The 25,129-nt window shown below is 45.9% G+C and overlaps 1 protein-coding gene across 1 annotated transcript in view; it reads left to right on the plus strand.

Moving 5' to 3' along the window:
* The first annotated feature begins 303 nt into the window (after window positions 1-303).
* Window positions 304-25,129, plus strand: part of nbeaa (neurobeachin a) — a 1,435,335-nt gene continuing 1,410,509 nt past the window's right edge. Inside the window, exon 1 of the mRNA XM_072477018.1 lies at window positions 304-895. Within this exon, the coding sequence (XP_072333119.1) occupies window positions 614-895 (282 nt within the window). The 5' untranslated portion in view covers window positions 304-613. The remainder of the gene's footprint in view (window positions 896-25,129) is intronic.

Raw genomic sequence — 25,129 nt, forward strand, 5'->3', positions numbered from 1 at the left:
CCTTATAGTTACAGACAATCGGAACAATTTTCAGTCACTTGAACTGCGAATGGGGGGGGGGGGGGGGGGGAGGTGGCCACGGAATAAGAAAGGTTTGCCGACAGGATAATAAAGGGGGTGCACTGGTTTCATGGTCTCCACTCCTGCTTTGTCGGTGCAGGTGCAGCCGCTGAAGCCTTTTTTTTTTGGAACAAGCTGACCTCCTCTGCTGCCTGCCTGGAGCTTGCACCATGTGCACTTGTCACCTGGACACCTGAGACTCGTCTAACGGGACCCGCCGGCGCCCAGTGCGCATGCGTATATGATCCGACTGCAGCGAGGGGGCCAGAAGATGGCGGAGAAAGTGATAGGCGAGTGAGCGGCGGCGACAGCAAAATAAACCTGAACCATTCGCTCTAAAATTGAAGCAAAAATCTATATAAATATATAGAAAAGGATCACGTTTTGCAATGATCAAGAGGGCAGGCTATCTATTTTCCTCGATCTGATTTTTTTTTCCCCCGGTGTGGGTTGAATTCTGCTGAGGTTTTTTTTTTATTCCAGAATATTCCACCCCCCCTCCTCGTTTCTCCGGTGCCGGCGAGTTGTGAGGAGCGGGGAGCGCTCGGAGGATATGGCGAGCGACAAGCCGGCGCCGCTGCCGGTAAACGTGCCGCCCCCGGCTCCGGCTGGAGCGGGAGAAGCCGCCGGCTTGGGACCGGGAGGCGGAACCCGGGGTCTGGAGCTCGGCACCAGACCGGCGGCAGAGATGGTGGTGGGATCGATGGTGTCCATCTCCGGCATTAACCCCTCGGTGCCCATCAGGAATATTAAAATGAAATTCGCCGTTGTCATCGGCCTCATTCAAGTTGGAGAGGTCAGCAACAGGGACATCGTGGAGACTGTGCTGAACCTGGTGAGCCTTCATTTTAAAGTGGGGGAATTGAAATGTGCATTTGTCTGTGTGCCCTTGAGAATTGAGGTTGGGGTAATATTCGCCGCTGAAGGGGAGGGGGTCGTCTTTGGTAAAGGCAGGAGCGTAGACGTGATTTCTTGCAGGTCTGACACGTTAAATATTGTTTTGGAAAACCGATTGTGGGGAGTCCAGGGTGGGGTGGGGGCGTTATTGCCATTGGTTGTGTCGCACCTGACTGAAAGGGTAAAGGTTTTTTCTAAATAACCAGACCCCGTCCACAGGCAGAAATCCGGACCATCACTGCAACAGGAAGGGTGGCATGTTAACTGCGTCCAAATGACTGCCCCCCGCCCCCCCCCCCCCCCCATGATTTTCTGGGAAATGATCTGTTGTGGATTATATGGCAATTGACCCGAAGCAGGGATAGTTCTATACGTCTTGTCCCACTGCGAATAATGCCTAAAGCTTCTGATTTACTCTCTTTCCCCCCCCCCCCCCCCCCAAAAAAAACATTTTGGAAACATCTTCCTTGCGGTGTAAGACGTCAGAGCTGCCTACCATCGATCGCAGACGTTGTTTTGTCTTTTGACAAGTTGTGGTTTAAGTCCCGAAGGTCTGGTCGTACCAGACCAATGTGTCAGGTTAGCATAATTTGGCTGGGAACAATCGCAAAGTACATCGGCTTGGCTCGTTGAGGCGCGCAGTGTTTCAAGCTGTTTCAATATCTGAAAGTGCTGATCCAGGACGATTTTTAAGTAGGATATTTCTGCATCATACCAGTATTCAAATATATAAGTGCCCGAAATCCGAGCGCACATGAAGATGGTAGTAGCGCCTTTATTGGCAATGAACTGGTTGGAATAACTAATTGGAAGATAGTGCAGTAGCACTGTTTCTTTCCTCAATTCTGAACAGATGGACAAGACTACTGTGCAATTTGGAAAATTACCAGACTTGCTTGAAATTGATAAATGAGTGCTATACTATTCACCTCAACTTAATCTGAAACTTGTCAGTTGTGAAGTCAATGATTGAGAGATACCGCTAACATCTTAGAAACCGCAAATTGACTGCTGTGTTATTGATTTGCGTGAAGTGTTTTCCAGAAGCGTTCACCCTGCACGGAAAATTAAGCTTTGCATGTTTGTGCTAAAAGCCATTTTTTAAAGTTAGCGGTAAATTGTCTCGAAAAATAACATTTTATTTGTGCTTAATGATTGTACATTCTGCTAATTAATTCTCTTGCCGATCTGATTTCAAGGTTACCGCTTCGGTGACTGAAATAATTATATAATGAGAGAGGACAAAAGCAGGCTACTTGGCCCATCTTGCCTGTTGCCAATTGCATCCACATGTTTGCACGTCAAGTACATACCAAATTTCCTTTGGCAGTTCTAATGGAATCTGCTTTTGTCACTGTTTCAGGCAGTGTATTCCAGCTAACAATTCACTCTTAATTGTTTTCCTTCCTGTAACCTTTGTTATCAGCCAATAAAAGGTACCTTCAATCTGTAACATTTGGTAATCAACTCTTCCACTGGAAGTTTTTTCTATATTTACTCTTATCAAAACCCTTCATGATTTTGAACACCTCCATCAAATCAACCATTAACCTTCATTGCACTGAGGAGAACAACCCCAGTTTATTCAGTCTGTCAACTACTGAAGTCTTTCCTCTCTGATCCCATTGTTCTAAATGTCTTTTCAGCCTTTTCAAGACCTTGACATCCTTACTAAAGTGTGGTGCCCAGAATTGACCACAGTTCACCACCAGAGGCCTAACCTATCTGTTAAGGTTTAGCATAACTTCCTTTTGTATTCTATGTCTCTTAAAGTCAAGGATTGAATATTATATTAATCGGCTTCTCGATATTTTCTGCCACCTTCAAATAATTGTGTACATAAACTCCCAGGTATTTCTGTTCACCTCCTTTCAAATTGGTTTATATTGCTTCTTTTAATTTAATACTTCTTGGCATTGCACTTCATCTGCTCATTTCACTGTCCTCCTCGGGTTTATTATTGTTTACTATATTTGAGTTTCATGCCACCTGGAAACCTTCCATTCAAAATCGAATGTTTAATATTGAAAAAGAACTTAATTACTAATACTGGCGCATACCACTTTGTACTTTACTCCGGTCTGATAAAACGGTTTGATCCAAAATTAGCTCAGAAGCAAAGGTTGGTGGGTGTATTTGTGACCAGTTTCCAGTTGGATTCCATATGGTGTGGTACTCAGTCCCTTGCTTTTTCTGGTAATGTCTATGATTTAGACATGAATGAAATTTTATAGACCAACAAAAAAATGATGGAAAGAAAGATAATGGACTCGTCAGTTGAGTTGAACAATGGCAAATGAAGCTCCATTCAAAGAAATGTGAAGTAATGCTTTTGGGTAAGACTAACAAGGCTCAGTATCTCAGGATACTGAGAAATGTAGAGGAAGAGATTAACTTTGGAGCGCATACCTACAGATCCCTGCAGGTGGTCATGAAGGCATATGCAATTCCTTGCCTTCATAACCTGAGGAATATAATGCAAGAATCGGAAGTTTTGCTGAACTGTATAAAATACAAGTTTAGCCATAGCTGACACTGGCTGAAATTTTCCAGCCAATCTCGCCAGTGGGATCTTCTGGTCCCACCATCAGTGAACCCCGGCTATGGGTTTCTTGACAGCGGGGGATACAGAGAAAGGGAAATCTCATTGACACGGCAGGATCAGAAGTATAACAAATTAGTTCTATTTATAATAAAAACATACTGCTATTTTTTTGCAAAACTATACTTTATTTGTAAAATATCTGAAAGAACATTTCAAATTGACCATCACACACAGTGCAATAATATTCAGGTTCTCTGTATGTTACACTGAGGTGCTTCAAAGAAAAGTGCAGCACAGGAACAGGCCCTTCGGCCCTCCAACATGTGCTGATCATGATGCCCTAACTTTAAAAAAAAAAAACTTCTGCCTTACTCTGTTGGTATCCCTCTATTTCTTCCCTATTCACGTATCCATCCAGTCCGTATCCCTCTACTTCCTCTCTATTTGTGTATCCATCCAGATGTCTCTTAAATGTTGCTAATGTACCTGCTTCCACCACATCCTCTGGCAGCGCATTCCACTGTGTGGAAAAACCTACCCCGCACAGCTACCTTAAACTTTCCCACTCTCACCTTGAACCTGTACCCCTTGTAATTGACACTTCCACCCTTGGAAAAAGCCTGACTATCCACCCTGTCAATGCGGCTCATAATTTTGTAGACCTCTATCAGATCTCCCCTCAGCCTCTGTCTTTCCAGTGAAAACAATCCTAATTTATCCAACCTCTCCTCATAACCAACACCCTCAAGACCAGGAAACACCCTGGTGAACTTCATTTGCACTCGCTCCAAAGCTTCCACGTCCTTCTGATAATGTGGTGACCAGAACTGCACACAATACTCCAAATGTGGCCTAACCAAGGTTTTATATAGCTGCAGCATGATTTCCCAACTCTTGTATTCAATGCCCCGGCTGATGAATGCAAGCATGCCATATGCCTTCTTAATCAGCTTGGCCACCTGTGTCGCCACAGACCTGCACGCCCAGATCCCTCTATGTTAATATTCCTAAGAGTTCTACCATTTACAGTACAATTCAGACCTAGATTTGATCTTCCAAAATGCATCATCTCTCATTTGTTCGGGTTAAACTCCATCTGCCATTTCTGTGCCCAAGTCTCCAATCTGTCTATATCCTGTTGTATCATTTGACAATCTTCGGCACTATCAGCAACTCCGCCAATCTTCGTGTCAATCGCAAATTTACTAATTAGACCATCCACATTTTCTCCAGATCATTTATACATACTACAAACAAAAGAGGTCCCTGCACTGAACCCTGCGGAACACCACTAGCCACAGATCTCCATTCAGAAAAACTCCTTTCCACTGCTGCTCTCTGACTTCTATAACCAAGCCAGCTCTGTTTCCATCTAGCCAGCCCACACAGAATCCCATGCGATTTTAGTTTTTGTACCAGGCTGCCATGTGGGACCTTGCCAAACGCATTACTAAAGTCTATATAAACTACACCCGCAGCCCTTCCCTCATCAATTTTCTTTGTCACCTCTTCAAAAGACTCAAATCAGGTTGGTGAGACATGACCTGCCCCATACAAAACCATGCTGCCTGTCACTAACTAGTATATTATCCTCCAAATGTGCATGTATCCTGTCCCTCATTGTAATTTCCAAAAGCCTCCCCACTACTGATGTCAGGCTCACTGGCCTATAATTTGCTGGATTGTTCCTGCTTCCTTTCTTAAACAAGGGAATAACATTGGCTATTCTCCAGTACTCTGGAACCTTGCCTGTGGTCAAAGAGGATGTGAAAATATCAGTTAAGGCCCCAGCTATTTCTCCCCTTGCCTCCCACATTAACCTGGGATAGATCCCATCCGGCTCCGGCGACCAGTCTATCTTAATGCAATTTAGGATACTCCACACTTCCTCCTTTGATGTTGGTGTTCTCAAGAGAGTTTACACACCTATCCCTGGCCTCAACATTCGTCATGTTGTTCTCCTTGGAATACAGATACAAAGTACTCATCAAGGATTTCACCCATTTCCTGTGGTTCCACACATAACTTCCCTCCATTGTTCTTAAGTGGGCCTACTCTTTCTCTTACAACCCTCTTGCTCCTAATATATGCATAAAAAGCCTTGGGATTCTCCTTGACCATGTTTGCTGAAGACATTTCATGGCCCCTTTTAGCCTTCCTAATTTCATTGTATTCCTCAAGGGCTTCGTCAGTTTTTAGATGCGTAGACCTATCCTATGCTTCCTTTTGACTTAGTTTACAATTTCCTTTGTCGTCCATGGTTTCTGAATACTGCCATTTCTATCCTTCATTTTTGCGGGGACATGCCTGTTCTGCACTTCAATCGACTGACCTTTAAAATACAGTCAAACGTTACAGACATTTCAAAATGGTCATTACAAATGAGCAAAGGTATTCAAGTTGTCTACCTAGATCAAATTGCAAATCGGTTTAGCTCAGTTGGCTGGACAGTTGGTTTGCGATGCAGAGGTGGACCAACAGCATGGGTTCAATTCCCGTACTGGCTGAGGTTATTCATGAAGGTCTCACCGCCTCAACCTTGCCCCTCGCCTGATATGTGGTGATCCTCGGGTGGCAGGATAGCACAGTGGTTAGCACTGTTGCTTTACAACACCAGGGACCTGGATGTGATTCCCGGCTTGGGTCACTGTTTGTGTGGAGTCTGCATGTTCTCCCCATGTCTACGTGGGTTTCCTCCGGGCGCTCCGGTTTCCTCCCACAGTCCAATGATGTGCGGGTTAGGTGAATTGGTCATGCTAAATTGCCCTGTAGTGTCCAAATGTTAGGTGGGGTTGCTGGGTTACGGGGATAGGATGGAGGTATGGGTTTAGGTGGGGTGCTCGTTCAGTGGCCGGTGTATACTCGATGGGCCGAATGGCCCCCTTCTGCACTGTAGATTCTATGAAATCACCACCAGACGGCTCTTCTCCCCCCCCCCCCTCGAAAGGGAAAGCAGCCTAATGTCATCTGTGACTATGGCGACTTTACTTACTTTAGTAATCCATGTAATATTCGTTGTATACATTCTGTTACAATGGCTAAGATACTGAATCAGACTCATAACTCTTTTAAGTTTAAGACTGTGCAGAAAGATTGATTAATTCCAGGAGTGATGATATAAGAAATAGGATTTGGTTATTTTAGAATCAAACTTCATTAAAACAAAAGAAAATAAAACAATATTTGAACTTTTATTAACTGATTACATGCAGTTTCTTAACCTTTACACAAGTTCCCATTAAACCAAAATGCAGCTCATCCACTATTGCAGTCAAAGGCAATACTTGCATTTACAAAGCACTTATCTTCCGTTAGGGACATTTGGTCAGATCGCTCTCTCTATCGCTCTCTTTATCTCTCTCTCTCTCTCGTTCCTTAGTTCCTTCATTCTTTCATCCACAAATGTTCTTCCCGAGGTGACCTGACGTAAATCCATTATCGTTATTGAGGCTGCCTGGTTTCCCACTCCCGTTGCTACAGATGAACAGAGCTATGCCATTCATATGCAACTAACCTTCCATTGACGGACAAATAGGTCTTCAGACCTATTTGCGATGGGCTAATGGCTTATCAGACCAGGTGTCCAAAATGGTTTGAAACTGCCTCTTAATCTTATGGGAGATTTTAATCAGATGGGCAGTAGGACCCAATGGCAGCCTATTTGACTGAGGAGACAGTTCCACGCTCTGATACCTGCATGTCTGCTCACAGTGATGAAAGTTCAAGCTTTACAACAGTTCTACTCTCTCATCAACAAAGAATGTTCTTTTCTTAAATCTCCTCTTGATCAGCTTGGTCTATTGAAGGATTCTGTTGTTGGCTTGGGGACCTCTCTTTGTTCTGATTTAGGCTGGGTTCTATTATAGTTTCTAAAGTGCTGGAGCAAATATATCACTTCAGCTACAGCGGCTGGCTGATTGCTCCTGCTCTTTTGGTCCACGATCGAGCTTAGCATTTTGCAGACATGTACAAAAATTTACCCAAGCATAAATAAACTTTCCAGGCTGATCCTGAACATGGTAACTTCAGCATATCCATCTTTGTACCAATTGTGTGGCATATTGATGGCACAAACGAAGATGTCTGATGCGAGATGTAGCCAGTTCACAAGAGTAAGTTTATTATCATAGAATTATCATAGAATTTACAGTGCAGAAGGATGCCATTCGGCCCATCGAGTCTGCACCGGCTCTTGGAAAGAGCACCCTACCCAAGGACGACAACACCACCCTATCCCCACAACCCAGTAACCCCACCCAACACTAAGGGCAATTTATCATGGCCAATCCACCTAACCTGCACATCTTTGGACTGTGGGAGGAAACCGGAGCACCCGGAGGAAACCCACGCACACACTGGGAGGATGTGCAGACTCCACACAGACAGTGACCCAAGCCGGAATCGAACCTGGGACCCTGGAGCTGTGAAGCAATTGTGCTATTCACAATGCTACCGTGCTGCCCTATTATGAATACAATATTTATATATGAATACATTAAAGTAGTTGGCGATTGAGTGAACTGTTGTCTTTCGAAATGAATTACATGTTTATAGTTGAGCATTACCATAAATAGAACATCGCGTTGATGGGATTAGGAAATTCATACTACAAATGACGTCTACTTCACTGAACTTTTATAATTAGATCAGGTACCAAATTGATTGTACTATACAATGTCATGCATTGAGAATATTGAAGTCTGAATCGCTTTGCAATTTTTAAAATACAGTATGCAATGACAGGGGTGTCTTCACTTAAAGTCATGGTTGTGTTCATGAAAATCGCCACTTTAAGTGAAGCATCATTTCCCATTGGAATCAATGTTTTTTTAAAAATAAATTTAGATTACCCAATTATTTTTTCCAATTAAGCGGCAATTTAGTGTGACCAATCCACCTACTCTGCACATCTTTGAGTTGTGGGGGCGAAACCCACGCAGACACGGGGAGAATGTGCAAACTCCACACGGACAGTGACCCAGAGCCGGGTTCGAACCTGGGACCTCAGAGCCATGAGGCAGCTGTGCTAACCACTAGGCCACCGTGCTGCCCTCATTGGAATCAATGTTAAAGCCAGAGTTAGTTCGTGAGGGCAATGTTTGCCTGAAAAAGTCAATATAAAAATTGAATCATTGTACCATTTAGGCTGGATTGCTGTACTGCATAGTCCTGTCAGTGACTTTAAAATTGCTGCTTTGCCAGAAGGCTTCTTTCTTCCAGAGACTTCTTCTTTAAGACACCAAATTTGCACAGGTTCCCTGGACACATGTACTGTACAGTACAGAGCAGTACTCCTGTACAGAAAATAATTCAATATTAGACAAACAAAGTTGTAGTGCAGTATGTATTGCACAGCACGGCAGAGCATTCTTCCAAAAACAAAGTCCACGGAGTTCCTTAACGAGTACAGGGTGCAGAAATAATCAATTTAAAAATGAAGTTCGTCTAATTTTGGGGGGGGGGGGGTGTAAATGAAAATGTGGCACAAAATAAAGTTCCTCTAATGTACAGTAAGGACAAAATGGCAATACAATCACAAGCGGTTGGCACAGTGGGTAGAACTGCTGCCTCAACACCAGGGACCCGGGTTCAATTCCAGCCTTGGATGACTGTGGAGTTTGCACATTCTTCCCGTGTGTGCGTGGGTTTCCTCTGGTGCTCCGGTTTCCTCCCACAGTCCAAAGATGTGTGGGTTGGGTGCATTGTTAAATTGCCCCTTTGTTCCAAACTGGTTAGGTCGGGTTACGGAGATGGGGTGGAGGTGTGGGCTTGGGTAGAGTGCTCTTTCCAGGGGCCGGTGTGTACTTGATGGGCCGGGTGGCATCATTCTGCACTGTAAATTCTATGAAAAAGTTCAGAAATGCTCTGATAACGGGTACTCCATCGTTTGGGAATGGGTGTTTCTTCCCAGGTGATAGGACTGTAATTGCACACACAATAATAATAATAACTTATTGTCACAAGTAGGCTTCAATGAAGTTACTGTGAAAAGCCCCAATGGACCTTGAAGAATCCAAGGGAACAGTCAGACTGTGATTCATGTTAGAGACTGTGATGCAGGGAAGAACTGGTGTGAGGTTATGTAAAGGAATAAAGAGATGAATGGAAGATCAGGATGTTGACTAGTAATTTCAGCATTATTTTGGGTGCGAATTGTTATTTGAGGAGGAATAGTAAGATGAGAGAATTTGGATTCCTGAGACATTGAGACTAGTTCTGAGATGCAAGTGCCCTGAACAGAAGCACACATATATCTAAGTGTTTTTGGGGAGAATTTAAACTAGTAAGACAAAAGGGTGAAGAAAACATAAGGAAAAATAAAAATATTGGCAATCTGTTGAGCTATGCGTTGAGAATTTTTGTCTTTGTCTTTCTTTGTAATGTTTTCTGTCTACCTTGTTTAACTTGTCTATTTCAGTCAATTCATCTGTCTTCTAACTTGGCTTAATAAGCAGAACTAGCTACTTGGAACCACCTGTGAATTTATGTGGATTTTCAAAACCAGCACTTTGATTTCAAAAGTAATTTGTAAACATGCACTGAGCTCAACTAATCCGGCTGTTTATTTGTTCCACCACAAACCATTCTAATATTTATATTTAATTTAGGCTTTTGATTTTGGTTCCATGATTTTTTTTATTAGACTGAAAATAGCATGGAGATCATATGACTGGTTTAAAAGGACAGCTCCCTTATCAAATCCAAAATTATGCCATTTCGATCGCAGAAAGAATACCTGAAAAGTTAAGAAAAATGACGTGCTAACAAAATTAAAATATTAGAAAGCTATGGCCAGTTGCTTGGTATCTGAAAAGAGTTGATATAAAGAAATGCAGACACTTTTTTGTTTTAGATTTCTAGTATGTTTAAAAACACCAGGATAGGCAACACCTGTGAGATAATAGGCAAGTTCTAAACCCAGGGAGGAAGTGTGAGTAATGTTTAGGATGTATCACTCTGTTGAAACACTGGTATTACTCCAGGCTGGTGGCACCTCTTCCAGTTTTGTCAGTTTTTGGTGTTTTCTCACGCTTCCATTTCTACCTACCTCACCATCACACCCCAATCTTTTAATAATAATCTTTTATTGTCACAAGTAGGCTTCCATTAACACTGCAATGAAGTTACTGTGAAAAGCCACATTCCGGCACCTGTTCGGGTACACAGAGGGAGAATTCAGAATGTCCAAATTACCTAACTGTGCGTCTTTCGGGACTTGTGGGAGGAAACCGGAGCACACGGAGGAAACCCACGCAGACACGGGGAGAAGGTGCAGACGCCACACAGACAGTGACCCAAGCCGGGAATTGAACCTGGGAACCTGGCGCTGTGAAGCAACAATGCTAACCACTGTCTCCCCCACTATTTGCAGATTCTGTGTGCTAATAAATATCTTTGAATTCTCTAAATTTACATCCTATTGTCACATCTTAATATTACATCTGCCATTTATCTATTTCCTGTTTAGAGGTTGTATATGTTTATTTTTTCGATTATCAGTAACTTAGAAGTTAAAGCAAGTACTGTTAAACACTGTATTTCATGGACCTGAAAATCTTAACAGCACAGTCCTCATTCAAGTTTTATTTCTACGCAAGAGACCCCAATTCTTTACAGGATCTTGAACGTTCCTTCACTTCTCCTGGGACCAAACCAAGTTGTGCCACAGCTTTTGCAAATTTGCTTTGATTCTCCTCCGTGGTTCCACTACTCTTTAATATGATATTTAGACCATAAGACGTAGATAATTTGGTCAATCAGGTCTGTTCCGCCATTCAATGGGATAATGGCTGGTCAGATATAATCCTCAACTCCAATTTCCCGTCGTAACTCTATAACCCTTAATTCCCTTCTGATTAAAAAAAATTGTCTGCCTTGAACATACTTAACGACCCAGCCTCTAGCTCTTTGCAGTAAAGAATTCCACCGATTCATACCCTCCGAGAAAAAACTCCTCCTCATCTATGTCTTAAATGGGTGACCCTTTACTCTGAGATTATGTACTCTGGTCCGAGACTCTCCCACAAGAGGAAACATCCTCTCAGCATCTACCCATTCAAGCTCGCTGAGAAACCTGTGGGCCGTAACTTCTTGAGTATTGGCGGAAAGCTGTGGCCCGCCGATACTGCGCACTTACCTGTGCTCAAAACTTGTGGCAAACCTTCCTGGTCCAGCCTCAGGCCTCCAGCAGGACAGTCTGCATAGGCTCCAGTGTGGCGCCCCCTTGTGACGCAGCAGCTACAGGAACTCCCATTGAGGGTAGGCATTTAAGCTTCAGATTTCTATCGAAGACAACAAGCAACCAAGTTTAACAAGTGTTTTAAAGGTATGTACAAGTTTTTTTGCTCTTTTGTACTGGCATTGGTTATTCTTAAGTAATTTAAAAAAAAAAAGATTTAAAGATGTTTATTTATAAGTGAACATAGGTTTTGTTATTTGTTTTAAATCTTCATTATATTATAACTTTACATGTGGCACGCTTAAAAGTGTTTGTATGTCTTAATATAGATTATGGTCTTTTAAAAGTGCCCCAGGGCTTTTTGCTTTCACTGTCCTTGTAACATCTGATATTTTTTTGGTTTGTGTTTCTAGAATCATGGAATCCCGACAGTGCAAAAGAAAGCTCTTTGGCCCATCGAGCCAGCACCCACCCTCTGAAAGAGCACCCTGCCCATGCCCCTGCCCTATCCGTTGGACACCTAACCGTTGGACACTAAGGGGCAATTTAGTAAGGCCAATCCACCTAAACTGCATATCTTTGGACTGAGAGGAAACCGAAGCACCCAGAGGAAACCCATCCATGGGGAGAATATGCAAACACCACATAGTCACCCAAGGTCTAAATTGAACAGAGGTTCATGGTGTTGTGAGACAACAGTGCTAACCAGCGTGTCATCATATTACCCGTGTTATTATGTCTCTGCCTTCTTTACTTCGATTATCTTATTCATAATTGTCCCATAATTAAATGTGATTTGATGTTTCAGTAAGACTTCAATGCTTCATTTGTGGAAGCTTGTAAAGTTTAATGGAAAACATTTTTTAATGTAAATACCAACTTTGAAACCAGTTATCAGCTTTGACATAAAACTATCTCAACTTTTACAAATTTCTTGCAATAAAATATATTTTCTCACTTAAACACAATGGTCAATAAAATATAATTTCCCAAATAAACACAATGAGGGAGGGAAGAGGGGGCAAGGGGAGGGAGCGTTTTGACATCAATTGTTAATTTTAGAAACTCAATGTTTGAAAGCAGCAGCTGCCAGGTGATTGCGATTGGCCCTAGCATCACCTGGATCCTGGGCTTGCCCACCTGCACCAGGAAGTATGCCTATGTGGTAGTCACCACTGTTTGTATATATTGCACATATGAGAAGTAATACGGTAAGGCTCCTGTACTACAGGTGCGGGCGTAGATCTCTGCCTGCTGGCTCCACCCAGTAGGCGGAGTATAAATGTGTGTGCTCACCAAGCTTCAGCCATTTCAGCCAGGTCCCTGAGGGAGACTGTGTCTTGGCGGCCGTCGTGGTACACCACAAAGGCGTACTGCGGGTTTGCATGGAGTAGCTGTACCCTCTCGACCAACGGGTCCGCCTTGTGGAGCCACACGTGCTTGCAGAGCAGAACGGGTCCTGGAGCTTCCAGCCACGTTGGGAGCGAAACCCCAGAGATGGACTTTCTAGGGAAGGCAAGGAGACGTTCATGGAGGGTTGCATTAGTCGCAGTGCAAAGTAGCGATCGGATGGAATGGAGGGCGTCGGGGAGGACCTCCTGCCAGCAGGAGACTGGGAGATTTTTAGACGGAACGGCCAGCAGGACGGCCTTTCAGACCGTCCCGTTCTCCCTCTCCACCTGCCTGTTTCCCCAGGGGTTGTAGCTGGTCGCCCTGCTTGAGGCAATGCCTTTGCTGAGCAGGAATTGACGCAGCTCATCACTCATAAAGGAGGATCCCTGGTCGCTGTGGACGTAAGCGGGGAAACCGAACAGAGTGAAGATGCTATTGAGGGCTTTGATGACTGTGGCGGAAGTCATACCTGGGCATGGAATGGCGAAGGGGAATCTGGAGTATTTGTCAACCACGTTAAGGAAGTACGTGTTTCGGTCGGAGGAGGGGAGGGGCCCTTTGAAGTCCATGCTTAGGCGTTCAAAGGGACTTGAGGCCTTCACCAGGTGAGCCCGATCTGGCCGGTAGAAGTGCAGTTTGCACTCCGCGCAGACCTGGTAGTCTTTGGTGACCGTCCTGACTTCCACAATGGAGTAGGGTAGGTTGCGGGCCTTTATGAAGTGAAAGAACAGGGTGACCCCTGGGTGACAGAGACCATCGTGTAGGGCCCAGAGTCGGTCCACTTATGCGCTGGCACATGTACCTCTGGATAGGGCATCGGGGGGCTCGTTCAGCTTACCGGGGCGATACAAAATCTCGTAATTGTAGGTGGAGAGCTCGATCCTCCACCTCAAGATTTTATCATTTTAGATCTTGCCCCGCTGTGTGTTATTGAACATAAAGGCAACCGACCGTTGGTCAATGAGGAGAGTGAATCTCCTGCTGGCCAGGTAATGCCTCCAATGCCGCACAGCTTCAACGAGGGCTTGGACCTCCTTTTCGACGGAGGAGTGCCGAATTTCGGAGGCATGGAGGGTGCGGGAAAAGAATGTCACGGGTCTGCCTGCCTGGGTGAGGGTGGCGGCCAGAGCGATGTCTGATGCATCTCTCTCGACTTGAAAGGGGATGGTCTCGTCGACCGCGTGCATCAGGGCCTTGGCGATGTCGGCCTTGATACGGTCGAAGGCCTGGTGAGCCACGGCCGTGAGGGGGAAAACTGGAGTGAATGAGTGGGTGGTGTTAAGTAATGGGTTAAGAGACATGTAATTGGTTGTCTCATTTATGTTAAGTATCCAATAATTGACACTGATATGTAAAGGGGCTTCAGGTGGCCTCAGTTGGGTGATGTATCGTTAGAGTTTTGTGCAAAGGCTGTTGGAATGAAATAAATGTGTTTGTGAAAAAGGAACAGAACTTTAGACTCTTCATATCACAGCAACTAAAACGTCTAACAATTGGTAGCAGAGGATGGTTGCTGTGTAAATGTGCAGGATTGAAAGATACATCTTTTCCAGATCAAACCAAGGAGTGAGTGAGAAAAGAAAGAAACTGTGACTGTGCTAGACTGAGCAACATGGATAGGCTCCTGGTTTTGACAGGAGTTCAGTTTACTGATAAGGATACCTTATTCGAACAGATGACGACAAGCTTTATGAAAAATGAAAATCTCTTATTGTCACAAGTAGCCTTCAAATGAAGTTACTGTGAAAATCCCCTAGTCGCCACATTCCGGTGCCTGTTCGGGGAGGCTGGTACGGGAAGTTTCTGGGGAAACATTCGATTCCGATGGCTCTGAAGACCCAAATGGGTCAGCCTGCAATAAGGCAGAATATGGAAGATGCACTACTAACAGGATGGCGAAATCGTATGGCTACGAATAGGGCTCAAGACTATAGAAGGAAACCAAGACAAGGAAATTATGAAGACACAAACCCAGTTAGAACCTATAATAGGAAGATGAACCCCAGAAATGCACGGGGCATGATAAATCGATGTTTTCGATGTGACTCTCAATACCATTATGGTTTCAACTGTCGAACTCGTTATGATAGTGTTTGAAGCGACACATTACACGGAAGAGTCAGAAGAGGAAAAAGATAGTGACCAGAAAGAAGACATTGTCCTATTGACAAGCAGTTTTACGCCGGTAATGAGGGTGTTGGTTGCATAATCCTTCAACTGTGCTGTATTGGACAGTGGCTGCACATCTACTGTGTGTGGAATTGACTGGTTAAAATGTTACCTGGACTCTTTGAATGCTGAAAATCGTAACAAGGTTAAGGAATTTGAAAGTTCCACAAGTTTCAGGTTTGGGGATGGTAATACTCAGAAGTCGCTGAAAAGATCCCTTGCAATATTGCCGGAGTGAATCATTTCATTAGCATGGATGTTGTATCAAGTGAGATACCTTTGCTTCTGAGCAGACCGTCGATGAAGAAAGCACACATGAAACTGGATGTGGAACAGGATAAGGCAACAGTTTTTGGAAAGACGGTGGACTTACAATTTACACAGTCGGGACACTATTGTGTTCCATTACTGACAAATAATATTTCAAGTAGAGTGGTTAAGGATGTGTTAATGGCAGTTGAAAATGGGACTTCAGCTGACAAAAATCTTGTGGTATTAAAACTGCATCGGCAATTTGCACATCCGTCGCCTCGGAGGCTGAAAAATGTATTAAAGGATGCAGGGGTAAGGGATGACGACTATACTAATCTTCAGCACGGTAGCATTGTGGATAGCACAATTGCTTCATAGCTCCTGGGTCCCAGGTTCGATTCCGGCTTGGGTCACTGTCTGTGCGGAGTCTGCACATCCTCCCCGTGTGTGCGTGGGTTTCCTCCGGGTGCTCCGGTTTCCTCCCACAGTCCAAAGATGTGCAGGTTAGGTGGATTGGCCATGATAAATTGCCCTTAGTGTCCAAAATTGCCCTTGGTGTTGGGTGGGGTTACTGGGTTATGGGGATAGGGTGGAGGTGTTGACCTTGGGTAAGGTGCTCTTTCCAAGAGCCGGTGCAGACTCAATGGGCCGAATGGCCTCCTTCCGTACTGTAAATTCTATGATTCTATGATACAACAGGTTAGTGATCGCTGTGAAGTTTGTAGGAAGCACGGGAGGACACCAGCATGACCGATAGTAACCCTACCTTTGACCAGGGATTTTAACAACATTGTAGCCATGGACCTTAAGATCTGGGATAAAGCAAATAACATATTTATTTTGCATTTTGTAGATTTAGCAACCAGATTTAGTCCATCAACGATTGTACGAAGTAAAGAAAAGAGAGTAATTCTGGATCAAATCGTGGAAAAATGGATAGGGACAGGAATGGGTCCACCGGCAAAATTCCTTACGGACAATGGGGGAGAATTTGCTTATGATGAGTTTAGGGATATGTGTGAAAACATGAATATCAGAGTTATGAATACGGCTGCAGAAAGCCCATTTAGTAACGGTGTCTGTGAAAGAAATCATGCTGTCATCGATGACATGCATCGGAAAATTTTGGCAGATCGACCAAATTGCAGGCTAATTTCGGCTTTAGCATGGGCAGTACATGCAAAGAATTCATTGCAGATGGTTGGGGGCTATAGTCCTTATCAATTAGTGTTTGGTAGAAATCCTAAAATTCCGTCCATTTTGGATGACAGCCTCCAGCTTGGGAGGGGACTACAATTAGCTCTGGTTTTGCTGAACATTTAGATGCATTACATAGCAGTAGAAAAGCTTTTTTGGAAGCCAAAGTCTCTGAAAGAATTCGCAGAGCTTTAAGACAATGTACGGCCATCAGATGCTGTTTTTCAGCAAGGAGGCATGGTATACTATAAGAGACAATTCTAATGAATGGAAAGACCCAGGGAAGGTCATAGGCATAGATGGCAAAACGATTATTTTGCAGCATGGTAATCAAACTGTTAGGGTACATTCATCAAGGATAATGGGTACTGTTAGGGTACATTCATCAAGGATAATGGGTACAGATTACAAATTTTCAAATTTAGACAGAGCAGACAGACATGACGAGGAACCAGAGTCATCCGGTACGCATGTGTTACAGAACTATGAGGACCAATTTGTGGAGGAACACAACACTTCTGATGAATTAGAACAGGCCATTTTTCCAAAAGGGCAACTGCCAAACGTTGGTACAAAAGTGACATACTTGCCTGAAGGGTCTAGTCAATGGAAGGATGCAACTGCTATTCGTAGAGTAGGGAAGCCCCCTGGAAAGTATAAACATTGCTTGAATGCATTCAGGCGAAGGAGTCAAGACAATGGATTGGGAAAACGAAGTTCAAAAATGGAGGGCACAGAAACGCAGTGCCAGTTCAGATAGTACATCGGATAGTGAACAGGTCCGCAGGAAAAGGTCGAACTATTGAAAGGACATCCCACAGCAGAAGGGAAAGATCTAGCAGTACCAAACGAGATACCAGACTGGAGAGGGGACGTAGTTTATTAAGATCTCGGAACAGGAGTAAGACTACGAATACTAATAGGAGTAGAAGCCCACATGCACGTGAGATTTTGGTGGCTTCAAATAAATTAGATGAAAAAGTTATCAAAGAAGCTAAACAGCAAGAATTGCATTGCTGGAGTGAATTTGGGGGATACACGGAAGTACCGGATAGGGGACAAAGAGCTCTATCCCACAGATGGATTTGCACGGAAAAGGTTCTTCCGGATGGAACTTATAATGCAAAGGCCAGGCTTGTGGTAAGGGGATTTGAAGAAAACTTGGAAGATCAGGATTTAAGGGTAGATTCAACTACAGCAGGAAAGGTTATTTTAAAGATCTTGGCTCTATTAGCTACAAAGGCATGGGAATGCAAATCTATAGATATAATAGCTGCCTTTTTACAGGGGCATCAGCTCCAGAGAGACATTTTTCTCCGTCCTCCTAAAGAAGCAGCTAACACAGAAGGGGTACTCTGGAAGTTGAACCAATGTGTATATGGATTAAATGATGCATCTGGAGTCTGGTATTTTTCGGTAAGGTCAGTTTAGTTAAAGTTAGGCTGTTGACAGTTGAAAGCAGATCCTGCAATGTTTTACTGGCACTATAAAGGAAATATTTCTGGCATTTTTATGATGCATGTCGATGATTTTGTGTGGGGTGGGACTAGTGATTTTGAAGCTATTGTAATCTCTGGTTTGAGGAAGAATTCAGGGTTGGAAGTCAGGCGTCCGGTGCATTTAAATATATTGGACTGGGAATCGGACAGACTAAGTTAGGCGCAACTTTATGTCAGCAATCTTATTTGGAAAGCATCAGCCCAATAGCAATTAGTCGTGGCCGAGTTTCACAAAAAGACGCAATGGTTTCAAGATAGAAAAAGTGCAACTGCGAAGTTTAATTGGGCAACTGAACTGGTTAGGTAGACAGACTAGACCGGACGTGAGTTTTGATGTCTTAGAGTTGAGTACAAAAATGAATGATCCCAAAGTGGAAGACCTAATAAGAGCAAATAAAGCATTGGCCATACTAAAAATGCGAGTGTGAGACGTTAAGCCTTGTAGAGGCGGTGGATATGGCCTTTTATATAAGTCAGATATTGACAGAAATTTTGGGATTAGGGGATTTGGGTAATATACCTATTGACTGTCACATTGACAATAAATCCCTGTGGGAAAATGTGCACTCTACAAAAAGTGTCAATGAAAAGAGGTTACGGATAGACATCGCAAGTTTGAAGCATATGTTGGACAGGGGGGAAATAACAAAAATTTAATGGGTCGACAGACGCTATCTACTGTGAGACTGTTTTACGAAAAGAGGGGCAAGTTCACAGAAACTTTTGGATATTGTTAATGAAGGGCGCTTGTTTCTGTGACTTTTTTTCTTTCTCGTCCAAACAAAAAAATAAAAGGGGGGGAAATCATGTGTGTTTTTGAGTTTCTTAAAATTTTGTTTTCACCTAATTATTTTTTTCTCTCCAAGGAATAGGGAGACTGTTAAGTAATGGGTTAAGAGACATGCAATTAGTTGTCTTATTTATGTTAAGTATCCATTAATTGACAGTTATGTAAAGGGGCTTCAGGTCGGCTGATGTATAGTTAGAGTTTTGTGCAAAGGCTGTTGGAATGAAATAAATGTGTGTTTGTGAAAAAGGAACAGAACTTTAGACTCTTATCACAGCAACTAAAACGTCTAACCGGCGTGCCTTGTCCGCATAGCTAGGGACCACTGGGCATAGTATGAGAAGAACCCCAGGTATCGTTTGAGTACCTTTGGGCAGTGGGGGAGGGGGTGTTCCATGAGGGGGCGCATGCGGTTGGGCCCTAGAACTCCATTTTGCACCACATAGCCAAGGATGGCTAAGCGGCTGGTGCTGGACACTCACTTCTCCTTGTTATACGTTAGGTTCAGGAGTTTGGCGGTGTGGAGAAATTTGATAAGGTTAACGTCGTGGTCCTGCTGGTCGTGGCCGCAGATGGTGATGTTATCCAGGTACAGGAAGGTGGCCCGCAGTCCGTACCGGTCAACCATTCGGTCCATCTCCCGTTGGAAGACCGAGAGCCCATTAGTGACGCTGAAGGGAACCCTAAAGAAGTGGTAAAGGTGGCCGTCTGCTTCGAACACAGTGTATTGGTGGTCCGCCTTGCGGATGGGGAGCTGGTGGTAGGCAGATTTCAGGTCCACTGTAGAGAAGACCCGGTACTGTGCAATCTGATTGACCATATCAGGTATGCGTGGGAGGGGGTACTCGTCGAGCTGCGTGTACCGATTGATGGTCTGTAGTCCGTGACCATCCTGTGTTTCTCCCCAGTCTTTACAACTACCACTTGGGCACTCCAGGAGCTGTTGCTGGCCTCGATGAGGCCTTCCCGCAGTAGCCGCTGGACCTCCGACCTGATGAAGGTCCTGTCCTGGGCACTGTACCGTCTGCTCCTGGTGACGACAGGCTTGCAATCCGGGGTGAGGTTTGCAAACACGGAAGGTGGGTTGACCTTTTAAGGGCCGTGAGGCCCATACGGTATCGGGGTCCGCCGAGTTTCAGAGTTAGACTTTGGAGGTTGCACTGGAAGTCTAGGCCGAGTAGCAAGGCAGTGGAGAGGTTGGGGAGGAAGTAGAGCCGGAAGTTGCTGAACTGTATGCCCTGGACGGTGAGGGTGGTGGTGCAGTACCCCCAGATCTCCACTGAGTGGGATCTGGAAGCCAGGGAGATTCGTTGGGTAATGGGGTGTACCGCGAGGGAACAGCGCCTTATGGTATCGGGGTGGATGAAGCTCTCCGTGCTCCCGGAATTGAGAAGGCAAGGTGTCTTGTGGCCATCGACTTTCACCGTCGTTGTCGCGGTTGTGTGTCCGGGACTGGTCGAGCGTGATGGAGGCGAGCTGCGGCTGGTGTTGGTGGACTCCGGGCTAGTTGGTGGCGATGAGTGGCCTGATGAGGTGCCTGACAAGCAGGGGTCCCGAGGCGCCGTCCAAAATAGCGCCGATGATTGCGGCGCCCATGGAGCGCATGTGGCGGGCGGCGTTCAAGATGGCGTCACCCACGGGTTGCATGAGGTCTGATTGGGGGAAGATGGTGCCCACGGGCCGCACGTGGGTTGCAGGGGTGAAAATGGCGGCGCCCACGGGCCGCACGTGGGGGGTGCAGGAACAATGGGGCTGGTTATAGCAGCGATCGACCGGGCCTGGCACACCGTAGCGAAATGTCCTTTCTTCCCGCAGGCCTTGCAGAGTGCGCTCCGCGCCGGGCAGCGCTGCCGGGGGTGCTTTGTCTGCCCGCAGAAATAGCACTTGGGTGGGGGTGGGGTCTGCGCACTTGGGGGGGGGGGGGGGGGGGCTGCCGCGCGGCGCAGGCTTGGAGTTGGCTGGGGGCGGTCGCTGGTGGGGTCCACGCTGTCCAGCAGGGGGTCGCCGTGCGGTCGGGGGCTTACACTTGTACATTACGGGAGGCTACAAAGCCTCGATTACTCTCTCCTCTCGTCGTAATTGATAGTGCATCAATTTATTACGCAGAGATGTCTTGCCTCCTACAGCTGCAGTTGAAAATGGCTGCAGCTCGGTGAGCACACACACTTATACTCCACCTACTGGGTGGAGCCAGGAGGCAGGGATCTACCCCTGTACCTGTAGTACAGGAGCCTTACCGTATTACTTCTCATATGTGCATTATATACAAACAGTGGTGACTACCACAGCCTGCATCAGGCTCCATATTACCTTCCTCCAGCTTGTCCATTTCTGGTGGCAAAACATCTTCTGCGTGAATGCTCAGTCCATGCTGAATGGCAAAGTTGTGTAATGCACAACACACTACAACAATCTGTGAGACTATCTCCGGTGAATACTGTAACGTGCTCCCTGCCTTGCCCAGCCACTAAAATGTGATTTCAAAACACCAATTGTCCTGTCCACTGCCTGATGTGTTGCGACATGCACGGTTGTATCGTTCCTGTGCTTCATTGTTGATCCTCTGGAATGGTGTTAGAAACCATGTTTTCAATGGGTATTCCTTATCACCCAGTAACCATCCTTAAATTCCTGGTGGAGTTTCATAGGTTATCATAGAATTTACAATGCAGAGGGAGGCCATTCGGCCCATCGAGTCTGCACCGGCTCTTGGAAAGAGCACCCTACCCAAGGTCAACACCTCCACCCTATCCCCATAACCCAGTAACTCCACCCAACACTAAGGGCAATTTTTGGACACCACGGGCAATTGTATCACGGCCAATCCACCTAACCTACACATCTTTGGACTGTGGGAGGAAACCGGAGCACCCGGAGGAAACCCACGCACACACTGGGAGGATATGCAGACTCCGCACAGACAGTGACCCAAGCCGGAATCGAACCTGGGACCCTGGAGCTGTGAAGCAATTGTGCTAACCACCATGCTACCGTGCTGCCCAATAGCTGCCCAGAGTTGTCATGGACTGGCGTAACATTAAGCTTTTAACGACAAGTGAGTAATGGGCTCTTGCCCGGTTATTTGCATTCGGTGAGGATCCTCATTTGTGCATCACACACTCTTATCACATTTAAAGAATGGAACACCTTCCTATTGATGAATGAAACTGTCATTTCATGGCGCCCTTAGTGCAATTTGTGTTGCATCAACAGCCCCGATCACCCGTCCGGTGCCGTCAGCGCAGTGGTCGACGGCCCAGTTGGTGAACTTTCTGAACGAGAAGTTCACTCAACAAAGTAAGGAATGTGCGGAGGACCTGGCACGGGCGGTGGACTCGATCAAGGCGGTGGTTAAGCGCGTGGAGGCAAGACTGACGACCCAGGACAGGCGATCCAGAGGCTGGAGGAGCTGGCGGCGGAACATGAGGAACTGTCCACCTCAATGGCAGCAGAGATTGGGATGCTGCAATACCAGCAGAAGCGACTGCTGGAGAAAGTGGAGGACTTGGAGAACCGTTCTCGGAGGCAGAACATTCGGACCGTGGGTCTGCTGGAGGGAAGAGAAGGATCGGGCGCTGGTGTGTATGTGGGGACGATGTTGGAGAAGTTGCTTGGAGAAGGTGCGTTCGACAGACCGGTGGAGGGGGACCAGGCCCACAGGGCGTTGATGCGCATGCCCCAGGGGGGTGAGCCCCCGAGGGCGATGGTGGTACGACTGCATCGTTGGAATGTATTATGAGGTAGGCCAGGCAGACAAGGCGATGTACGTGGGATGATGTTGAGATCCGGGTGTACCAGGATCTGGGAGCAGAACTCGCAAAGAGGAGGGCGAGCTTTAATAAGGTCAAATTGGCCCTGTATAAGAAGGGCATAAAGTTTGGACTGCTGTACCCGGCCCGCCTATGGGTGACCTATGAGGGCCGTGAACTGTACTTTGGCTCTGCTGGGGATGCAGTAGACTTTATGAAAGAGAATAAACTGATGGGAGAAGGAGGACCTTGAACTTTGACTGAGCTATGCTTTGTAAAACTTTTTAACTTTTGATTTGCGATGTTCGGACTTAGTTTGGAGGTTCTGTTTGTTTCTTTTCGTTTATTTTGGTTCTGTTTGGGGTTAGGTTAGTATATAGTACTTTGTTAAGGGAGGAGGGGTGGGCCTTTGTGCTCAGACCTTGGGAGGGATTGTTTTTTTGTTTTTGCTTGCTGTTGTTTTGATTGTTTACACTGAGTGGGGGGAGGGTAAGATGCTAGGTGCCAGGGGCAGGGGCGGGGACTGCTAGGCTAGCTGGGAGGGCTAGTTCACGGAAGCAAAGTGGGGGGGTGAGCTGAAGACCGAAGTAGGGGGTGGGGGGGTAACTAGACTGCTGACGGGGAGGGGACTTTCCAGGTGGTGGTGGAGGAGGAGGGTTGATGGCCGTAGTTGCCGGAGGGCTGGACAGGAGAGGGGTGGGACATGGGCCAAAGACTGGCCTAGGAGAGGTTATGGCTGATTGGCAGGAGAAGGGGGCGGGTTGCCCCCCCCAACCAGGCTGGTGGACATAGACTAAAAGGGCCCGTGTGTTTGCGCACTTGAGGCAACTGAAGGCGGACGTGGCTATGTTGCAGGAGACACATTTGAAGGTGGAGGACCAGGTTAGTTTGAGGAAGGGATGGGTCGGGCAGGTGTTCCATTCGGGATTGGACTTTAAAACAAGGGCAGTGGCAATCCTGGTCAATAAAACAAGGGCAGTGGCAATCCTGGTCAATATGTGGGTGGCATTCGAGATGGGGAAGATAGAGGCGGACCCAGGGGGTAGATTCATTATGGTTAGTGGGAAGCTGGAGGGAATGACTTTTTAAAAAATAATAATATTTAATTGAGGTATTTGAAAAATTTTCTTACAGTAACATGAACAATGACATCAACATGGTAAAATAAACATTTCCCTCCCCCAGCCCAATCTTCACGCACCTCAACCATACAACAACAATCTGCCCCCCCCCCCCCCCCCCCCCCCCTGCAATATTGCATCTGCTGACATTTTAATTTTCCCCGAGAAAATCGACGAACGGCTGCCACCTCCGGGTGAACACTCGCATTGACCCTGTGAGGGGAGACTTTAACATGGTCCTGGATCCGAAGCTGGATCGGTCGAGTCCCAGGTCTGGAAAGGTGTCAGCTTTGGCTAAAGTTCGCCTTAAGAGGGAAAATTAAAATGTCAGCAGAAGCAGACTTCAAAAAAGGTGGGGGGGAGGAGGGCCAGACTGTTGTTTCATTGTTGGGGGGTGTGAAGATTGTGATGGGGTGGAAATGTTTATTGTGCCATTTTTATGTCGCTGTTATTATAAAAATTGCAAATACCCTAATTAAATTAAAAAAAAAAAAAAAAAAAAAGCTATGGCAAAGGAGCTGCGGGGGTTCATGGAGCGCATGGGGGGGGTCCATGGAGATTCAGGAGGCCAAGGAGTAAGGAGTTTTCATTCTATTCCCATGTGCATAAGGTGTATTCCCAGACAGACTTCTTTGTGCTGGACAAAACGCTACTGGCTGAGGTGGTGGATACTGAATATTCAGCAATTGTGGTGTCAGACCACGCCCCACACTGGGTAGATCTGCAAGTGAGCAAAGGAAAGGCTGCAATGGAGGTTAGATGTAGGGCTGTTAGTGGAGGATGAGGTGTGCGAGCTGGTGTGGGAGGCCATTTGGGGATACATAAGGATCAATAACACGGGTGAAATCTCAGCTGTGGTGTGGGAGGCACTGAAGGTGGTTATTAGGGGGAAACTCATTTCAATTCAGGCCCATAAGGAGAAGGCTGAACGGGCGGAGTTGGACAGTCTGGTAGAACGTTTACAGGTGGACAGGAGATATGTGGAGTCTCCGGATGATGGGCTCCTGAAGGAGCATGAGTGACTACAACTGGCATTTGGGCTCCTGTCCACAGGTCAGGAGGAGGGACAGCTGACGAGGGTTAAGGGGGTGGTCTATGAATATGGGGAAAAAGCCAGCAGGATGCTGGCTCATCAGCTGAGGAAACAGGAGGCAGCGAGAGAGATTGTGAAAGTAAAGGATACAAGGGGGAAGGTGGTGGTGGATCCGGCGGGGGTGAACAATGTATTTCGGGAATTTTACAGTAGATTATATAAATCGGAACCCCCAGCTGGGGAGGAGGG

This window comes from Scyliorhinus torazame, chromosome 15 (assembly GCF_047496885.1).
Source record: "Scyliorhinus torazame isolate Kashiwa2021f chromosome 15, sScyTor2.1, whole genome shotgun sequence".
Lineage (NCBI taxonomy): Eukaryota > Metazoa > Chordata > Chondrichthyes > Carcharhiniformes > Scyliorhinidae > Scyliorhinus > Scyliorhinus torazame.